This window comes from Doryrhamphus excisus, chromosome 5, assembly GCF_030265055.1.
Source record: "Doryrhamphus excisus isolate RoL2022-K1 chromosome 5, RoL_Dexc_1.0, whole genome shotgun sequence".
Classification (NCBI taxonomy): domain Eukaryota; kingdom Metazoa; phylum Chordata; class Actinopteri; order Syngnathiformes; family Syngnathidae; genus Doryrhamphus; species Doryrhamphus excisus.
Window position 1 is genome coordinate 2578644 of NC_080470.1, and position 20180 is coordinate 2598823.

The following is a 20180-nucleotide window of genomic DNA, read 5'->3' on the forward strand; positions in this document are numbered from 1 at the left end:
GACTCTAAAACGCACTATACTCCATTTGACCTAAAAAATGTTTTGAGTACTCGGTACTTTTTGTTCTCTAACTAGGATCTGAACGGCGAAACGTGTTTGCAAGTCGTTATGTCCGCACGAATAAATTGGGCAACGATGAATGCATGATTTCATGACAAATAAAACATGTCTTCATAGCTGATTGCAAGTTTGCCCTACGGGATTACTGATATGAGTAGGATTAAACGCACGTAGTACTTAAAAAGTACTTAAGAGGTTGATTGTTTGTTGTAGTTTTCTGTACTGTCATTTCTTATGCGGTTAATAAGGTGAAGATTATTACAAATGGTATCATACTGTCATGATAAAGTGCAAAATTATGGCTGAATTCTGTGCACTGTCACTTTCAGGCTGCTTATGGATATGACAATATTCCATGAGGGAAAGGGATGAGATGCATATTTTTTTTGGGGAGATGGAAAAATCATATGAGACGTAAAATTCATTAATTTTCCCACTTATCCTCACAAGGGTCACGGAGGGTGCTGGAGCCTATCCCAGCTGTCTTCGGGCAAGAGAGGCGGGGTACACCCTGGACTGGTGGCCAGCCAATCACAGGGCACATATAGACAAACAACCATTCACACTCACATTCATACCTATGGACAATTTGGAGTCGCTAATTAACCTAGCATGTTTTTGGAATGTGGGAGGAAACCAGAGTACCTGGAGAAAACCCACACATGCACGGGGGAGAACATGCAAACTCCACACAGAGATGGCCGAGGGTGGGGAAAGACAAAATAAGAAGCCAAAAAGTTACCACTTCCACACAAAATAGGAGGAGAACTCATTAATTCATTCATCCATTTTCTACCGCTTATCCTCACGAGGGTCGCAGGGGGTGCTGGAGCCTATCCCAGCTGTCTTCGGGCAAGAGAGGCGGGGTACACCCTGGACTGGTGGCCAGCCAATCACAGGGCACATATAGACAAACAACCATTCACACTCACATTCATACCTATGGACAATTTGGAGTGGCCAATTAACCTAGCATGTTTTGTACCCGGAGAAAACCCACACATGCACGGGGAGAACATGCAAACTCCACACAGAGATGGCCGAGGGTGGAATTGAACACGGGTTTCCTAGCTGTGAAGCCTGTGTGCTAACCACCCAGCCTCTGTGCAGCCCTGGTTCAGTATATTTTTCATCAAAATAGTAGTCATGCCAAAATGTTGTGTTGCTGCTGGATGTTCACAGTATTTGAGTGATACTGGCGTAGGGGTGCTGGAGCCTATCCCAGCTGTCTTCAGAGGCAAGAGAGGCGGGGTACACCCTGGGACTGGTGGCCAGCCAATCACAGGGCACATATAGACAAACAACCATTCACACTCACATTCATACCTATGGACAATTTGGAGTCGCTAATTAACCTAGCATGTTTTTGTGGGAGGAAACCGGATATTGGAAGCTAAATATTCCCGATCTCCTGACTGTAACTGGCGAAAATGCTAATAAAAAAAAACATGGTGACATTCAGACATTTTGGTTCAGACTAAAAAAACGTGATGACTGAAATTAAAACCATGCTCAACAATATCCGTGTTCTTTGCAGAAATATATTTTAGTCCCCTCACCACCATCATGACAATGCATATTGAAAAAATAAAATAAAATAAATGAAACATACAGTATGTAAAAGAAAAACTCGAACCGTACTTTGAAATGTTCAGTGTCGGTCTCCAATAAATACATAATCAATATCCATCTGGTTCAATGGATTATTGCACAAACCAAACCACTGATTCCATTACGGTTCTATCCAGTGTCTATGTGTTGAAATTAAAACATACAACTACACTCTGTTCTTTCATTATGTGCAAACTCAAAATGACACACACACACACACACACATAACAAAAATATGACAGAGCAGCTTTGGTTCAGGTTAACACATAACCTGACAGGAGAGAGACGATATCCCACTCTGCCTGAAAAGCATTGATGATAAAGTATTGGGTTGCAGCATAGCATGATGCATTTATATGACTGGACTACAGCTCCGAAATAGGATTCTCGGGATAACATGGATGAAAGATAGAACGACATATTTGGAGTTGGTGCATGATGTGGGTATTTTTTTTGTACTGTGAATTTTTTACAAACATCGAATCCGAGGCAACTGGACTCTTCTGATTCAAAAGGTTTTCTTCAGTTCAGAGGCCGTCATGAGACAATCTTTGGGGGACATATGCTAGGAATTGGTTAGCACGCAAACCTCACAGCTAGGAGACCAGGGTTCAATTCCACCATCGGATTACTACGACAGTATCACTCGGATACTGTGAACATCCAGCAGCAACACAACATTTTGGCATGACTACTATTTTGATGAAATATATACTGAACCAGGGCTGCACAGAGGACGGGTGGTTAGCACACAGGCTTCACAGCTAGGAGACCCAAGTTCAATTCCATCAACGGCCATCTCTGTGTGGAATTTGCATGTTCTCCCCGTGCATGCGTGGGTTTTCTCAGGGTACTCCGGTTTCCTCCCACATTCCAAAAACATGCTAGGTTAATTAGCGACTCCAAATTGTCCATAGTTATGAATGTGAGTGTGAATGGTTGTTTGTCTATATGTGCCCTGTGATTGGCTGGCTGGCGACCAGTCCAGGGTGTACCCCGCCTCTCTTGCCCGAAGACAGCTGGGATAGGCTCCAGCACCCCTATGACAGTATCACTCGGATACTGTGAACATCCAGCAGCAACACAACATTTTGGCATGACTACTATTTTGATGAAAAATATACTGAACCAGGGCTGCACAGAGGTAGGGTTGGCTTCACAGCTAGAAGGCCCAAGTTCAATTCCACCCTCGGCCATCTCTGTGTGGTGTACACCGCCTCTCGCCCAAAGACAGCTGGGATAGGCTCCAGCACCGGGAAAAAGCGGTAGAAAATGAATGAATGAATGAATGGACGGTTTTTCACCAGGCATAACTGGCAACAAGTCCATTGTGGGACCCCCACCCACGCACCCACCCAAGAGGCATACAGCAAATACGGAGACTCCACACTTCATATTTTGAACCGAATAAACCTTTCAAAAAGCAAGAGTCCAGTTGTCTCGATTCAACCTTTTGCGCATCACCATGATCTGGATGTCTGTAAACCGTTTTTTTTTTTTCATTTTTTTTTTTACCATGTCTACCTAACGTTGACAACACATGGCTTCATTTGCCCGCCCTGTAAGAAAATATGAGTGGTCACCGACTGTTCCACCTATCAGAACGTGTCTCACACTTATTTCTCATTTAATAGCACTAATGGATCACGTTTGACCGACTAGATTGTTCCGATTGGCTCCCGACTCTTGAACACAAGCCTAAAATCAAAATATTAAGGCTCTCCCACTAAGTTCTGTTTGTTACCGAGTGTGAGGTCACAGTCGACATCACTTCCTCTGAATGTTTTGTATGTGTGTGTGTGTGTGTGTGTTGTGGAACGATGGCTTTATCCATGACTAACCCGTGTGTGAATGACATGAGCGCCGCGTGTTCAGTAGGAACCAAAGTGATGGACGGGATGTCACAGCAAGGTTTTAGACATGAAGGAGCGTGGGAGAGGTCACGTCACTGACGCATCCATGACAGACCCATCTCGCTCGCTCGCTCACACACACACACACACACACACACACACACACACACGCTAATGTCTATGAGAGCAACCCAGCCTTCCCTTTTTACACCACATACTGGTGGTTGCTGTTGTAGTTTGACGTGTAGGTCTGGTGATTGTACTGGAAGTGGTCGGTGAGCACGTTGTTCCAAGTGTCCTGCTGCGGCATTGAACCATGGGAGAAAGGCACTGACCCGTTGGCCTGGAGCTTTTGTAATGCTGGGTTGTCAAAGGACATCAGGTCCTGTTTGCTGCTCGGCAACAGTTTCTTCTCTTGGTTAGCGTCATACTTGGCCTGTTGGCACAATATTAGCATGGTTAAACCGACAAAGGTTAAACCGTCTGGGATTACAAAGTCAAAAAGAAGCCATAATTATGGAATTAAAAAGTCAAAAGTAGGAGATAAAAGTCAAAATTATGAGATAAGAAGCCATAATTACGGGATTAAAAAGTCAAAAGTAGGAGATGAAAGTCAAAATTATGAGATAAGAGGTCATAATTATGGGATTAAAAAGTTAAAAGTAGGAGCTAAAAGTCAAAATTATGAGATAAGAAGCCATAATTATGGGATTAAAAAGTCAAAGTAGGAAATAAAAGTCAAAATTATTAGATAAGAAGCCATAATTATGGGATTAAAAAGTCAAGAGTAGGAGATAAAAAGTCAAAATTATGAGATAAGAAGCCATAATTATGGGATTAAAAAGTCAAAAGTAGGAAATAAAAGTCAAAATTATGAGATAAGAGGCCATAATTATGGGATTAAAAAGTCAAAAGTAGGAAATAAAAGTCAAAATTATGTGATAAAAAGCCATAATTATGGGATTAAAAAGTCAAAAGCAGGAAATAAAACTCAAAATTAAGAGGTAAGAAGCCATAATTATAAGATTAAAAAGTCAAAAGTAGGAAATAAGTCAAAATTATGAGATAAGAAGCCATAATTATGGGATTAAAAAGTCAAAAGTAATAAAATAAAAGTAAAAATTATGAGATAAGAAGCCATAATTATGGGATTAAAACACAAAAGTAGGAGATAAAAGTCAAAATTATGAGATAAAAAGCCATAATTATGGGATTAAAAAGTCAAAAGTAGGAAATAAAAGTAAAAATTATGACATAAGAAGCCATAATTATGGGCTTAAAAAGTCAAAAGTAGGAAATAAAAGTCAAAATTATCAGATAAGAAGCCATAATTATGGGATTAAAAAGTCAAAAGTAGGAAATAAAAGTAAAAATTATGACATAAGAAGCCATAATTATGGGCTTAAAAAGTCAAAAGTATAAAATAAAAGTCAAAATTATCAGATAAGAAGCCATAATTATGGGATTAAAAAGTCAAAAGTAGGAGATAAAAGTCAAAATTATGCGATAACAAGCCATAACTATGAGATAAGGAATTCATAATTATGAGATAAAAAAAATCCAAATTATGAGATAAGAAGCCATAACTATGGGATTAAAAAGTCAAAAGTAGGAGATGAAAATCAAAATTACGAGATAAGAAGCCAATTATGGGATTAAAAAGTCAAAAGTAGGAGATAAAAGTCAAAATTATGAGATACTGAAACCTTCGTCACATGGGGTGGGGCACACGCAGAGGTTATATCTCAGAATTTTGAGTTATCTCACAAAATATAACTTTTATCTTGTAATTTTGACTTTTTATCACATAACTTTGTCATATTATCTCATGATTATGACTTAAATCTGATAATTTCAGCTTTTTATCTAGGAAACCTAAAATGGGGCACTCACCTTGTTGTAGAGGAAGACCCCGACAATGGCCGTCATCATGCCCAGCACGTTGGTGAGCGTGACGGGGTTCCGCAGCATGAGCAGCGAGATGCTGATCACCATGATCCTCTTGGTGGCGTTCGCCACGGCGTAGCTGAGCGGGCTGACCAGGTTGAGGACGCTGAAGGCGATGACGTTCTGAGCGAAGTTGCAGAAGCCGCTGATGAGTAGCAGGATAACAGTTCTGGTCCATCCTGACATGTCCCACTGCGAACGAGGACCGAAATTGATGGTGAGAAAATCAATTCATATGCAATGGAATTGGACAGAGAAGCGTATTTAAGGGGTAATAATGACGCACCAGATCATCATTGACAAGAAAGACGGAAAGATCCACCAGCACCCAGGTGGGCAGCATGAATATGACGGCGTTGAAGCCCAAGATGTTGAGCAGTCGCAGGTGGTGGATCCGAGTGTCACGCAATACCTTCAAAAAAAAAAAAAACACATACAAGAAGGTTGACATGGTTTTCCATTCTCAAGACAAAAAAAAAAAATCAAAGATGTTGCCAACTGCGATAAAACTTTTACAGGAAATGCTTTATATGTCTGTTTCAAATTTTGATGTTTTGTTTTTTTTCGGTGATGACTTTCATATGTAGGATTCTGGGAAAAACACCCACAATAAAGTACTGGAAAAATGTTGGCCTTTTATGGCACATGTGACAAAAATGTAAACAGTTAAACTGGAGTTACCTTTTTGGAGAATATATTCTGTAAGGAGAAGCAGAGCGTAGCAGCCAGGGCGCTGATGAGACCCGAAACATCGAAGGATAACTCCGTTACCGTGGCCAGCAGCACTCCGCCAATGATGGGGATCAGAGATATGTACACCTTCCATGCGGACCACACGGATCATAGAGGAAGCAACAACAACAACAACAACAAAATTCAATAGGGATGATTTGATTAGAATTTTCTAGCTTGTTGTTCCATGATTGAAGTAAATTGGTTAGTTGTTATTATTCCAGGAGACCCGAGTTCAATTCCACCCTCGGCTATCTCTGTGTGAAGTTTGCATGTTCTCCCCGTGCATGCGTGGGTTTTCTCCGGGTACTCCGGTTTCCTCCCACATTCCAAAAAACATGCTAGGTTAATTAGCGACTCCAAATTGTCCATAGGTATGAATGCGAGTGTGAATGGTTGTTTGTCTATATGTGCCCTGTGATTGGCTGGCTGGCCACCAGTCCAGGATGTACCCCGCCTCTCGCCTGAAGACAGCTGGGATAGGCTCCAGCACCCCCACGACAGTATCACTCGGATACTGTGAACATCCAGCGGCAACACAACATTTTGGTATGACTACTATTTTGATGAAAAATATACTGAACCAGGGCTGCACAGCGGACGGGTGGTTAGCACACAAGCTTCACAGCTAGGAGACCCGAGTTCAATTCCATCCTCGGCCATCTCTGTGTGGAGTTTGCATGTTCTTCCCGTGCATGCGTGGGTTTTCTCCGGGTACTCCGGTTTCCTCCCACATTCCAAAAACATGCTAGGTTAATTAGCGACTCCAAATTGTCCATAGGTATGAATGTGAGTGTGAATGGTTGTTTGTATTTTCTAGCGTTCCACACTACAATGTAAAATCAGACTGATATCGGCCGATATTCAAGGCAGTGGTATCGGAATCTGAGCGAAAATGAAAAAGTTGTATTGGGACACCCGTAATTAGAAGTAATATTAAAAGGGGAACTACACTTTTTGGGAATTTTGCCCATCATTCACAATGCTTATGTGAAACATGAACACATTTCTTTCCCTTTTCTGTGCACTGTAGCACAAGAAAACAAGTTAATAGAAGCTAGCTAACAATGGACATAATTGGAAATACGTATTTTAACGCTGTAGCCCTCACAAAAAAAAAACTCAAAAAAGGCCAACAATGTTCCAATGATCACAGCATGTATGTAAATCAAACAATAAAACGCAGTTATTATAGAGGGCTTCATAGTAGGTGTGTCCCAATAACATTCATAATTAGCTAGCTCATATGAACTTGTTTTCTGACATTATAATGCACAGAAAAGGGAAAGCTTGTCAAACAGGACCTACATTCCTCATCTGTGTGAACACTGTATGCAAGGCAAACATGACACGTGGATGCAAGACGCAACAATCAGGGACTCATTCATCCACTCGTTTTTTCAAAGCGTGAGAGACGACTGCAGTTATTATTATTATGAAAATATTGTGTATTTTCCATACACAATATTATTCATTCATTCATTCATTTTCTACCGCTTTTCCTCACGAGGGTCGCAGGGGTTTCTGGAGCCTATCCCAGCGGTCTTCGGGCGAGAGAGGCGGGGTACATCCTGGACTGGTGGTCAGCCAATCACAGGGCACATATAGACAAACAACCATTCACACTCACATTCATACCTATGGACAATTTGGAGTCGCCAATTAACCTAGCATGTTTTTGGAATGTGGGAGGAAACCGGAGTACCCGGAGAAAACCCACGCAGAGAACATGCAAAACTCCACACAGAGATGGCCGAGTGTGGAATTGAACTCGGGTCTCCTAGCTGTGAAGCCTGTGTGCTAACCACCTGACCGCTGTGCAGGCCTGGTTCAGTATATTTTTCATCAAAATAGTAGTCATGCCAAAATGTTGTGTTGCTGCTGGATGTTCACAGTATCCGAGTGATACTGTCGTGGGGGTGCTGGAGCCTATCCCAGCTGTCTTCGGGCAAGAGAGGCGGGGTACACCCTGGACTGGTGGCCAGCCAATCACAGGGCACATATAGACAAACAACCATTCACACTCACATTCATACCTATGGACAATTTGGAGTCGCTAATTAACCTAGCATGTTTTTGGAATGTGGGAGAAAACCGGAGTACCCGGAGAAAACCCACACAAGGGGAGAACATGCAAACTCCACACAGAGTTAGCCGAGGGTGGAATTGAACTCGGGTCTCCTAGCTGTGAGGTCTGCGTGCTAACCACTCGACCGCCGTGCTGCCTATATTATATAATAATATATATAATAGTCAGTGGTGATGGAAAGATTACCATGGCAATAGTTGCAGGATAGTCTTTTGTCATATCAATAAAAACATGCAATTTATGTTTCTTAATCAAAAACAGGAAGTAATGCTTCCTTTAACCATCAAGCCCCATATTAGCATACAACAGTAGTTTGGAAAACTGTCAGGTAAAGCTACCACGACAAGGGGAATTTAGTAACTCCTTACCTGCCCCCCCCCCCCCCCCCCCCCTTCATATAAAGTAATATGAGCTGCAATAAAGTCACACACTGTGCCTGCCACATCATCATCACTAGTGACACACTGCAGCCTTTGTTTGCTGTGTTCATTCTACTCACCTTAGTCGTCTGCTTCTCCCTCATGATGATTCGTGACAAGAGGACAACCCATATCGGCATTGTGGCTTTTACTGTCGTGGGCACAAAAAAAAGGTGGAAAACAAATGTCATGTTTGAATAGAACACTTATAAAAATACTACTAAAGTGAAGCAACTTTAGTGAACTACCCAACATCAGCTGGTGAGCAACTGCTAGCTTATCTTAAAGATCATCGCACATGATGCGTTTAAGTTGAAGACACGGATCTAGTGTTTTGAAGACAAGCCATTATAATGTATTACAATGATAACAACAGAGCAAGATGGTTAACTGACATTTTTTAAAAGTAATGGTTTTATTTCATTTGAACATGCATCAGATTACAATTGAATGCATCACATAATCAGTTCACAGTTCCACATGTCCAAAAGGAGTAGGAAGAAGCAAAGCTTATTAAATCCTACCCCTCCATCTGGTACTTTTACAATTAGTAACTGTTACATTTGTTCACTTCCTGCTTTCCTAATATCTTTTAAGTTTTTTATTTTTATTTATTTATTTATTTATTTCCTCACGAGGGTTGCGGGGCATGCTGGAGCCTATTTGTTCACTTCCTGCTTTCCATAATACAGTTTAAGGTGTTTTATTAATTATTTTATTTTTTAATTGTAAAATTTTTAATTGTAAAATTTAAAAAATAAATTATTAAAATTTTTAAATTATTAAAATTTTTAAATTATACTTTTTTTAATTATTAAAAAATTTAAATTATTAAAATTTTAAATTTTAATTTTTTAAAATGTATTTTTTATTTTATTTTTGTCACGTACCGAAGTACGAGGTGATATGAGGATCCAATGACATAATGGGTACCATAGTAAGTGTCAATATAGTGAGGTACATAGCTGCCCCCAGCAGGCAAAATGTGTAAACAATAATGCCAGAAAGTCGACTGATATTGAAACATAAGCGATCACACAAGCTGGCATAGACAAGTTTAGCCGTCTTCATTTTTACGGGCTATTTTTCATTCTCTCGATAACAAAAAAAAAAACAAAGTGAACGGGCGATTCCGGTGTATGTTAATGAAAATAAAGTGTAGTACAGCGCTTTAACATGAAAGCTTCATCATGATCAACCAAGGAAACTGAACGCAACATCATATCCAGAGGTTGTGATGGGTGAATAGAATAGACATAGGAGTGCTGCCAGCGTTACTGCAGTGGTTGGCCTGCACCAACCAGTGCTCAGACCATATGCCGCACATTGTATCAAATTGGTCTGCATGGCTGTCCTCCAAAAAAAGGAAGCTTTTTCTAAAAATAGCTGAAGACAATCAAGAGTATTGACATGGATTAGTGGATCCATAACCATAAACTTATTTGGTTCAGGTGCTGTCAGGCATGTGTAGTAGTTGTCTTGTCCACAAGTATGGTGGCGGGATTGTCATGGTCTTTATCAGGGGTCTCAAACACACGGCCCGCGGGCCAAATGTGGCCCGCAGGACACTAGTTTGAGGCCCCCGCCTTCATATGAAAGTTTAATGTTAGTGCGGCCCGCGCAAGTTTGATATGGATGCTGTATGGTATCATGTACCCAGAAAAAATGATTACGTTTGATTCATGTTCATGTTAAAGGTTAAATAACTGTTAATAGTTATCCTCCCTATCCGTGTGGAAGTGGTAAGTTTTTGGCTTTTTAAGTTTAAAGGAAATAACTTGAAGGCTACCGTTTAGGTGGCTAGCTCTCTAGTTTGCGAGTTAGCATGTGTCTCAAGACCCTGCAGTTGCGCAATATGTTGTAAATAAAAAGAGTATAAATGTGACTATAGTCGTGTTTTGTCATGTCTACAGGGCTCTAATAATGCTTTGTTCATTTTAATCTGAAAAAAAATAATTTGTCCACCCACCAACTATATGTGGTTTCTTAAGTTTTTATTATTTGCTGTTTTATTATTATTATTATATTTATTTATTACTGATTGATTTTCTTTATTCTTGATTTGTTTATTTATTTTTCATTTTATTTTGTGTAGAAAAATAAAAATTAAGATATTTGAGAACAGTGGAATGTTTTATCAGAGCTTTTATTGTAGAAAATCGGAACCAAAGCAAAGTTTATTAATTTTTCTGTTTTTAATAAATGCGTTTTTTTTTTGTTTTGTTTTTTGAAAACCTGATGCGGCCCAGCCTGGCTCAGACCCTAGCTCCAGTGGCCCCCCAAGTAAATTGAGTTTGAGACCCCTGGTCTATATGGTGAAGCATGAAGCATATTCATTTTGTAAACAACCCCCAAAACTGGGGACCGTGAAGCCTGTCTCCAGACCTAAACCCTATTATTGAGCATCCTCAAGTGCAAAGTAGAGGACTCAAGGTCTCTAAAGTCCACCAGCTTTGTAATGTTGTCATGAAGGAAAGAAAATTTTAGATTTTAGAGGCAACCTGTGAACTCCATGAACCAGATAATTAAGTTAGTATATGAACATAATGGTAGGTGCACTCACTCACTTTTGTTGCTAGCGGTTTCCACATTATTATTTTTTTTTTATGTGCACTGTTATCCAAGCTGCCTTACATTAATTATATCAACAATTAATTAGTTAATTTGGGAGCTTCTTGACAGAGAACAGGACCATGAATTGAATCCAGGCCCGTACCGTGAGTTAAAGTCCCGCGTTAGCTAGCTTAAAGAGCTAACGTCAGCTGATGGCACAGGTCGCTAGTCATACATTACAACATATAGGTTCTAAACCCAAATTAAGTGTACTCACCAGTGTGGGCGTATGAAACCGGTACCTTCCATATGCTGAAGTGAGCCGACACCGAAGCAAAGTATTTCCCGAAAGCTAAAGGAAGAATGGACCACCAGTAGTACCTTCTTGGTAGTTCTGTTTTGGGGACTCCCCATGCCCGCAACAACGGCGGGAGGAAGACGACAATGGAGAAAATATGAAAAAGAGACACCGTGACCGGGTATGGGAATCCGTTGAGGATTATTTTGTTGATGACGTTGCCGCCTGAGCTGACTGTGTACCAGCACACACACAGAACAACTATCCGGAAGCCTTCCCTGACCTGAGCCCGCTCCACCGCAGCCATCTTTCACAGCGGAGTGACGCGTCAGTGGCGGCGTGTCTCTGCTGCACCGCTCCGGCGAGGAGAAGCCGGTGGCACGCACCACATTATACCACTTCCGGTTTGGCTGCCTTCACAATAAAACACTCACGGGTTTAGCCTTCAAAAGGCGTGAAGGCGATATTTCTCTTCCTGTTGATGCCTTGTATTGAGGCTTGCTTACTCAGTCAGGCCGGGGTGTCCAAAGTGTGGCCACGGGATCATTCTTAAGCACAGCTCGATTTTAGATAGAGAGATAGATTCATTATTGTCATTGCACAATATCACAGCAGTGAAATTGCCAACGAAATGCCTGGCTCCCGCATAATAAATAATAATAATAATAATAATAATAATAATAATAATAATAATAATAATAATAATAATAATAATAATAATAATAATAATAATAATAATAATAATAATAATAATAATAATACATATTTATTATTATTAATAATATTATAACTGATAACAATTATATTATATTATATTATATTTATTATTATTATATATTATAATATTTATATGTTTATATATAATACAATACGACATAATAATAATTATTATTATTATTATAATATTTATTGTTTATTATTATTATTGTTATTATTAATATTATAATTAATAATATTATATATATTATATTATAATAATAATATTTGTTATTATTATTATATTATGATATTTATATTTTATATATTTATATATAATATAATATGACATAATAATAATAATAATAATTATTATTATTATTATAATAATAAAAATTATTATTATTATTATTATTATTATTATTATTATTATTATTATTATTATTATTATTATGTGGAGAATAAATAGATGACATTAAATATGAACAATGTACAGCTTAAACTTAAACTTAATACTGCTTAATTTGTACAAATAATTTAAATAATTTTGAATAAATTATTATTGGCTAACATTATTGGCTAACATTTAAAAAAATAACATTCATTCGTTATTATGATTCCACATCAGGGCACTGCAATAAAGGAAAGAAGGTAAGGGAGTGAGGACTGAGGAGGGATCCTGACATTGTGCAATATGTACAGTAGTTATTATAGTATATCAACACTGTACAGTTATTATAGTATATTTAAAAAAACAATTAAATTTCAGAGGTATTTTATACGTTTTGCAACACATAAGAATGACAGATCAGCTTAGTCGTCTGTTTTACCCGAGGCGTGCAAAATAGGACACGACTGTTGACATTGTTGATCCTTTAAGCACACACAAGAAAATGCATCACATTTTTTCAGAAACAATTATCAGGCTAAACGACAGATCTAATATTTTTATGCGTTTTTTTGAAAACCTGGAAAACCTGATACGGCCCAGTCTCACCCAGACCCTAGCTCCAGTGGCCCCCCAAGTAAATTGAGTTTGAGACCCTTGTTATAGACTGTTGCAAAATCCATCTCTAAATTTAATTTGACCTTTGTCATTGAGCCTAAAGCTAAGAACTTACTTCAAAGCGACTCAAGTGTTGATTTGTTTGAAGTGAGTTTGACACATCTGCATAGTCACAAACCAGTTGGAGCTGACTGAATAACTCAAGATGGCAGACGATGCCTTTCCTTTTATTGTGTTCATGAAATCACAGACTAGGATCTTTTAACCTGCACGTTTGAACATGCAGCAACAGTGAAAGAAGAACACTGTGAAACACTGCAGAGCTTCCCCACATAGAGCAGTCGTCATCAAACTTTTCTGAGTCCCAAACCCTTCGTGTTCATCATCAAACTCGGCAAAAGTTTGATTAATACACAGCTGACTGATGTGTTGTCTGGTAATCCAACACGGAGTCATAAACATATACGTACAAAAGTGGTGGGTAAAACCGTTCATTTCAGTGAACCGGGTCATTTCGGTTAATTCAGTAAAAAAGATCCGTTCATTTCGGTCAATTGGTCGTTAGCCTGTGTTGTCCCCGTGTGCATAGACCCGGTTAGCTGTGTCGAGTCAGTCCGTTCACTCATGTTCACCTTCGTTCCGACTCGACAGCACAACAACACGTGATGACTAGTGGTGTGTCGGTCATGAACGAACGGGTGAAAAGAACTAGTTCTTTTTTTTGAACGGAATGAACGAAGTCTTTCATTCAGCTAACCCCACCCACCCACAAAGCGAGGCGCGACGATAGGATTGTCCCGCCCTGCAAAAAGAACAGTGAACTGACTCCCCAGCCAATCAAATAACAGTATATGCAACTGAACTGACTGAACGGGTATTTTAGAGGCGGTGACCTCGTTTATTGAGTTCACAAAAAAAGAACTAGTTCTTTTGACCCGTTCGTTCATGACGATTTACCTAGTTTCTCTTCACTCAAAAGATCCTTTACTGAAGGGAGGTTGGATTCGAACTGTTACAGGATTAAATGTCGTATAACCGTAAAGGTTTAACGTTGTTTTCTACATCCTGTTTGTCAAGTTTTGCCACATTGTTGCAAAACCCAAAAAAAAAAGACAAAAGTGCAAACACTTTAGGGGTTTATTGTGTCGGTGCTGCCCCCTAGAGGCGGATTCCTCTCGTTGCTGTTTGCTGATTCCTGTACTTTTAACATTGTCTCTACACTACTAGCTTTTCTATTATAAAGCCACAGCGGGGCATCATGGGAAATTACATCAAATGCGTCAAACACATCAACACGCGGCCCGTGGGCCAAATGTGGCCCGCAGGACACTAATTTGAGGCCCCCGCCTTGATATGAAAGTTTAATGTTAGTGCGGCCCGCGCAAGTTTGATATGGATGCTGTATGGTATCATGTACCCAGAAAAAATTATTAGGTTTGATTAATGTTCATGTTAAAGGTTAAATAACTGTTAATAGTTATCCTCCCTATCCGTGTGGAAGTGGTAAGTTTTTGGCGATTTAAGTTTAAAGGAAATAACTTGAAGGCTACCGTTTAGGTCGCTAGCTCTCTAGTTTGCGAGTTAGCATGTGTCTCAAGACCCTGCAGTTGCGCAATATGTTGTAAATAAAAAGAGTATAAATGTGACTATAGTCGTGTTTTTTCATGTCTACAGGGCTCTAATAATGCTTTGTTCATTTTAATGTGAAAAAAATAATTTGTCTACCCACCAACTATATGTGGTTTCTTAATTTTTAATTATTTGCCGTTTTATTATTATTATATTTATTTATTACTGATTGATTTTCTTTATTGTTGATCTTATTTTGTGTAGAAAAATAAAAAGTAAGATATTTGAGAACAGTGGAATGTTTTATCAGAGCTTTTCTTGTAGAAAACCAGAACCAAAGCAAAGTTTATTCATTTTTCTGTTTTTAATAAATGCGTAGTTTTTTTTTTAAAACCTAATGCGGCCCAGTCTCGCCCAGGTAAATTGAGTTTGAGACCCCTGCATTATGTTATCATGACGCCATCGCAGCAACAGCCTTATTTTTCTGGATAATAAGCTATTTTTTAATGTGATACATTTCCATACTCTTGAACATTTGCTAACAGGACCAAAGCAGTGGAAAACACCGTGTACAGGAAGTGGCTATAATGCCTGGATGGATTATATTAATGGTAGCAAATGTTCAACTGTACTTTAAAATAGCTCAAGTCCGGTCGTAATAAATCCAAATGATTAAATATCCACATATATGTGAAAGACAAAACAAATATACGTAATAATCTATACAATCTGTAGAGAAAGCGCTAATACAGCTTTTAACAGATATGGGAGAGGGGGGGGGTATAGGGGATTTCGAGCAGCCGTCTTGAAAAATCAACCATCAGATGGTAGCCCAGTTCTAGTCAGTGAAGTTCATGATCCAAACAATCTGTGAAGATTGAAGAGAATTCCGTTAGAAAAACAAGTAAAAGTACAAGAGGTTGATATTCTACATGTATTCTACAAGAATTTAAAGATACGCAGTAATCCGGGATTCAGGATTTCAGTCTATCACAGTTTTTCAACGATTTTGTGGTTGAATACAGCTGATAACGAGTAAAAAAAAAAAATTTGCAAAACCTATTTTTCGCCTAAATTAACAATTTTTAAGCATGAATACGGTAATGAACTAAATGAACTAAAATACAAATATATGTCGTTCAGAAGATGCATTCAAAGACATGACGATATGTAGTATTCAACGCTGTTATGTTGCTGTAATGTTCAGTGAGACACTGGATCACGCTTTTATTGCAGGTTTGAATGACCTCACAACAGGCACAATAACAATTTTTAAAAATCCCTAAATATGAATAACACAGAACATCCAATACTGATATCGGGCCAATAAACAAAATAAAATATGAATTAAATCGGCGCCTGCATCTCAAATCTCTGATATTGGCAAGTCTATGTGTGATAAAACTCAACTCTGAACCCCCCGACGTCACTTCCTGTCTGCCCACCATTACGCTCACACACTTCTAACAACACACATGTCGTATTTATATCTTATTAATGGCTTATTGACTCTTATTTTGACTACTATATTGGATAAAACAGGTATAAAGGTGACTATAGGAGTGTTTGTTCATGTCCAGACATTTTTTTTTTGGAATGTAAAATATGCACTCAAAAGTTGGGAAACACCAAAATAGATGGTAACAGGCGTGATAACGTTACCATAATGGAACTAAATTTTCTTAAACTTAACAGTGACAAAACAGATACTATCATCATCGGTCCCAAAAACATCACAACAGGGGTCTCAAACTCAATTTAGTCTGGGTGAGACCGGGCCGCATCAGGTCAACTGCGGGGTCTCGAGACACATGCTAACTCGCAAACTAGAGAGCTAGCGACCTAAACAGTAGCCTTCGAGTTATTTCCTTTCAACGTAAATAGCCAAAGACTTACCACTTCCACACGGATAGGGAGGATAACTATTAACAGTTATTTAACCTTTAACATGAACATTAATCAAACGTAATAATTTTTTCTGGGTACATGATACCATACAGCATCCATATCAAACTCGCGCGGGGCCGCACTAACATTAAACTTTCATATCAAGGCGGGGGCCTCAAACTAGTGTCCTGCGGCCCACATTTGGCCCACGGGCCGCATGCTTGAGACCCCTGATTTATACATATTTTGCTAAGTATTTTCTGAGAGATAATTCTTTATCTTTTTTTTAATCTTTTTTTTATAGACATGACAAAACACGACTATAGTCACATTTATACTCTGTTTATTTACAACATATTGCGCAACTGCAGGGTCTCGAGACACATGCTAACTCGCAAACTAGAGAGCTAGCGACCTAAACGGTAGCCTTCAAGTTATTTCCTTTCAACTTAAATAGCCCCAAACTTACCACTTCCACACGGATAGGGAGGATAACTATTAACAGTTATTTAACCTTTAACATGAACATGAACCAAACGTAATAATTTTTTCTGGGTACATGATACCATACAGCATCCATATCAAACTAGTGAGGGGCCGCGTGTTTGAGACCCTTGCATCACAACATCCACCCATAACTTCTATCTTCAATTTGACAGCGCCACCCTCACTCTTTCCCCGCTCATCCGCAAAATCCTCACAGCTAGGAGACTAGGGTTCAATTCCACCCTCGGCCATCTCTGTGTGGAGTTTGCATGTTCTCCCCGTGCATGCGTGGGTTTTCTCCGGGTACTCCGGTTTCCTCCCACATTCCAAAAACATGCTAGGTTAATTAGCGACTCCAAATTGTCCATAGGTATGAATGTGAGTGTGAATGGTTGTTTGTCTATATGTGCCCTGTGATTTGTTCAAAGACAGCTGGGATAGGCTCCAGCACCCCCACGACAGTATCACTCGGATACTGTGAACATCCAGCAGCAACACAACATTTTGGCATGACTACTATTTTGATGAAAAATATACTGAACCAGGGCTGCACAGAGGCCGGGTGGTTAGCACACAGGCTTCACAGCTGGGAGACCCGAGTTCAATTCCATTAAATTCCATTCCCCCACGACCCTCGTGAGGAAAAGCGGTAGAAAATGAATGAATGCTGTGCCCTGCCCCGCTTTTACTCATGTTTTAACTGTGTATAAACAAATGAATGTTGTATTTTAATGTATCTTTTACTCTGTTTACTTGTTTTTAAGTGTCTTTGAGTATTTTGAAAAGCGCTATACAAATAAAATGTATTATTATTATTTATTATTATTACCATAATGCTTTCGTTTGGTCTGTATACATGTCAAATGGGAATGATACACTTTACTCACACAATCATGCAGAACATGATGAAGATGTTCCAAAGTGCGATGAAGATGCGAAAATATCGCAGACTCAGCAGGAACTCCCGGATGTTGTCACCTAGCAAATAAAAGCGAATATGTCTCATTATTTCGCTGCATTAAAAATAAAACAACACATGCATTTTAAGGTTTTAGTCTCCATTTTAGACATGACTCACACCTGTTGTTTGAGATCTGGATTCATCTCCAAATCCATGGGTTTCTTTCCTTTTGCTGTAATAAAACAGTTAAATATTTTGCCGTTAATCACTATGACGTTACAAATATGCATATTATACCTGGTGACTGATTTTTTTTTTTTTTTTTTTAAACATTGTAAATTGCACTCACAGCTTGAAATTCAGCACTGCTCCTGCATTTAGCAACAGGGTTCTGGAAAAAAGATAACTACATTATTCCACTGTGTTGTCTTGCTACGTTGAGGGAGCTAGCACGAAGCTACAACGTTAGCCATTTTAGCCATAGTCATTTTAGCGCAGGGGGTTTAAAGCTCAAACGCTTTAAACCGTAACTAAACGCACATAGATGACAGATAAATGTGTTAAAAGTGTACAGAATGTGAGAGATTTAATTACATTACCCGAATAACAACAGATCTCCAATCATCGTGTCAACATTACAGTTAACGCCTCACTTCCGCATTCGCCACCATGCACGTGACCAATAGGATTGGCGCACAGGGTGAGTATAAACGTCATGTTAATTCGCCCTCAGTTTTGTTTGCCAGGGAGCCTTGTTGTTTTTTTTTGGCTGATGTAGCGACCCGAAATATGACACTATTATTAAATATGAAACTATTATTAAATATGACAATATTATTAGATCGTAGGAGTGTTAAAAAATAACAACAACAACAGGTCGGTTCCACTGCCTTCCTCTGTGTGCGTGGCAGAAAGTCACTGGTAAAGTGTCAAAAAATAGAATTTACAAAACAACATTTTCAAGAGAAAAATAGAATAAAAATATTAATAAATATTAATGACATTAAATATTAATACATATATATAATATAATAGTCTTCAATGCTTCTGCTATACCCACTTTTTCAGTGCTTTGGTTCTTTGCAAAAGTTCTGATAGAACATTAAATTATAATAAATTATTATAAATTATTTTTTTATTCATTATTAAATTATTAAATACATGTCTAATGTTATTTTTTATTTTTCGACACAAAATAAAATGGAAAAATAAATAAGCAAATCAAAAACAAATGAAACAAGTGAAACAAATTAACAAATTATTTTGTATTCATTATTAAATTATTAAATAAATGTTTAATGTAAAGTTTTATTTTTTGACACAAAATAAGATGGAAAAATAAATAAGCAAATCAAAAAACAAATGAAACAAATGAACAAATTAATTTTTATTTATTATTAAATAATTAAATAAATGTTTAATGTTAATTTTCATTTTTAAATAAATTTTTAAATAAGATGGAAAAATAAATAAGCAAATCAAAAAACAAATTAAACTTTCATATCAAGGCGGGGGCCTCAAACTAGCGTCCCGCGGGCTGCATTTGGCCCGTGGGCCGTGAGTTTGAGACCCCTGCTTTACAAACTACTAACATTTGAATGTACTTTGGAACTGTTTAATATGTCAGTACTTTTTGTACAAATTACTGTTTTGGAACAAAGAACTGAATGGCTGAATTAGCAACAAGGAAGGATGAATAAGCAAGTCCTTGAAAAACCTGTCTGAGAAAGCCAAAGCAAATATTGACCTAAAATATACACAAACACTCTGCAATTATTCAACACATTACTTGAGACTCCCCAGATGGTAAAATCGATGATAAAAGTTGTAAGTATTTCCCGCCATTCTAATTTTATATGACACATTTGTTTGAACGGATCCCAGAAAAGAGCTAAGAAATCACACATACACGAGTATTCACAGGCTTTGTTCAATACTTTGTTCATGAAGTCTTTTTGAATGAATTGTGAAGATCGGTACACATATATTTCGGTACACACCCACTCCTCTTTGCAGTACCTCTCATGCTATGCGAAACTATTTAATTTTCACTATAATTTCTGCATTTTTTTT

General features: G+C 38.4%; 2 protein-coding genes across 2 annotated transcripts; both read right to left on the reverse strand.

Annotated features, from left to right (window-relative positions):
* Positions 1-2583: 2583 nt before the first annotated feature.
* slc35e1 (solute carrier family 35 member E1) lies at positions 2584-11887 on the reverse strand. The gene is made up of 6 exons (XM_058074004.1): positions 11542-11887; positions 8792-8862; positions 6153-6290; positions 5758-5883; positions 5418-5663; positions 2584-3960 (listed from the first exon to the last, which is right to left on the reverse strand). The coding sequence occupies exons 1-6, from the start codon at positions 11867-11869 to the stop codon at positions 3730-3732; spliced, it is 1140 nt and encodes a 379-aa protein (XP_057929987.1). The 5' UTR covers positions 11870-11887; the 3' UTR covers positions 2584-3729.
* Positions 11888-14137: 2250 nt separating this feature from the next.
* smim7 (small integral membrane protein 7) lies at positions 14138-18783 on the reverse strand. The gene is made up of 5 exons (XM_058073231.1): positions 18707-18783; positions 18457-18498; positions 18287-18339; positions 18094-18184; positions 14138-15701 (listed from the first exon to the last, which is right to left on the reverse strand). The coding sequence occupies exons 1-5, from the start codon at positions 18730-18732 to the stop codon at positions 15686-15688; spliced, it is 228 nt and encodes a 75-aa protein (XP_057929214.1). The 5' UTR covers positions 18733-18783; the 3' UTR covers positions 14138-15685.
* Positions 18784-20180: the final 1397 nt, after the last annotated feature.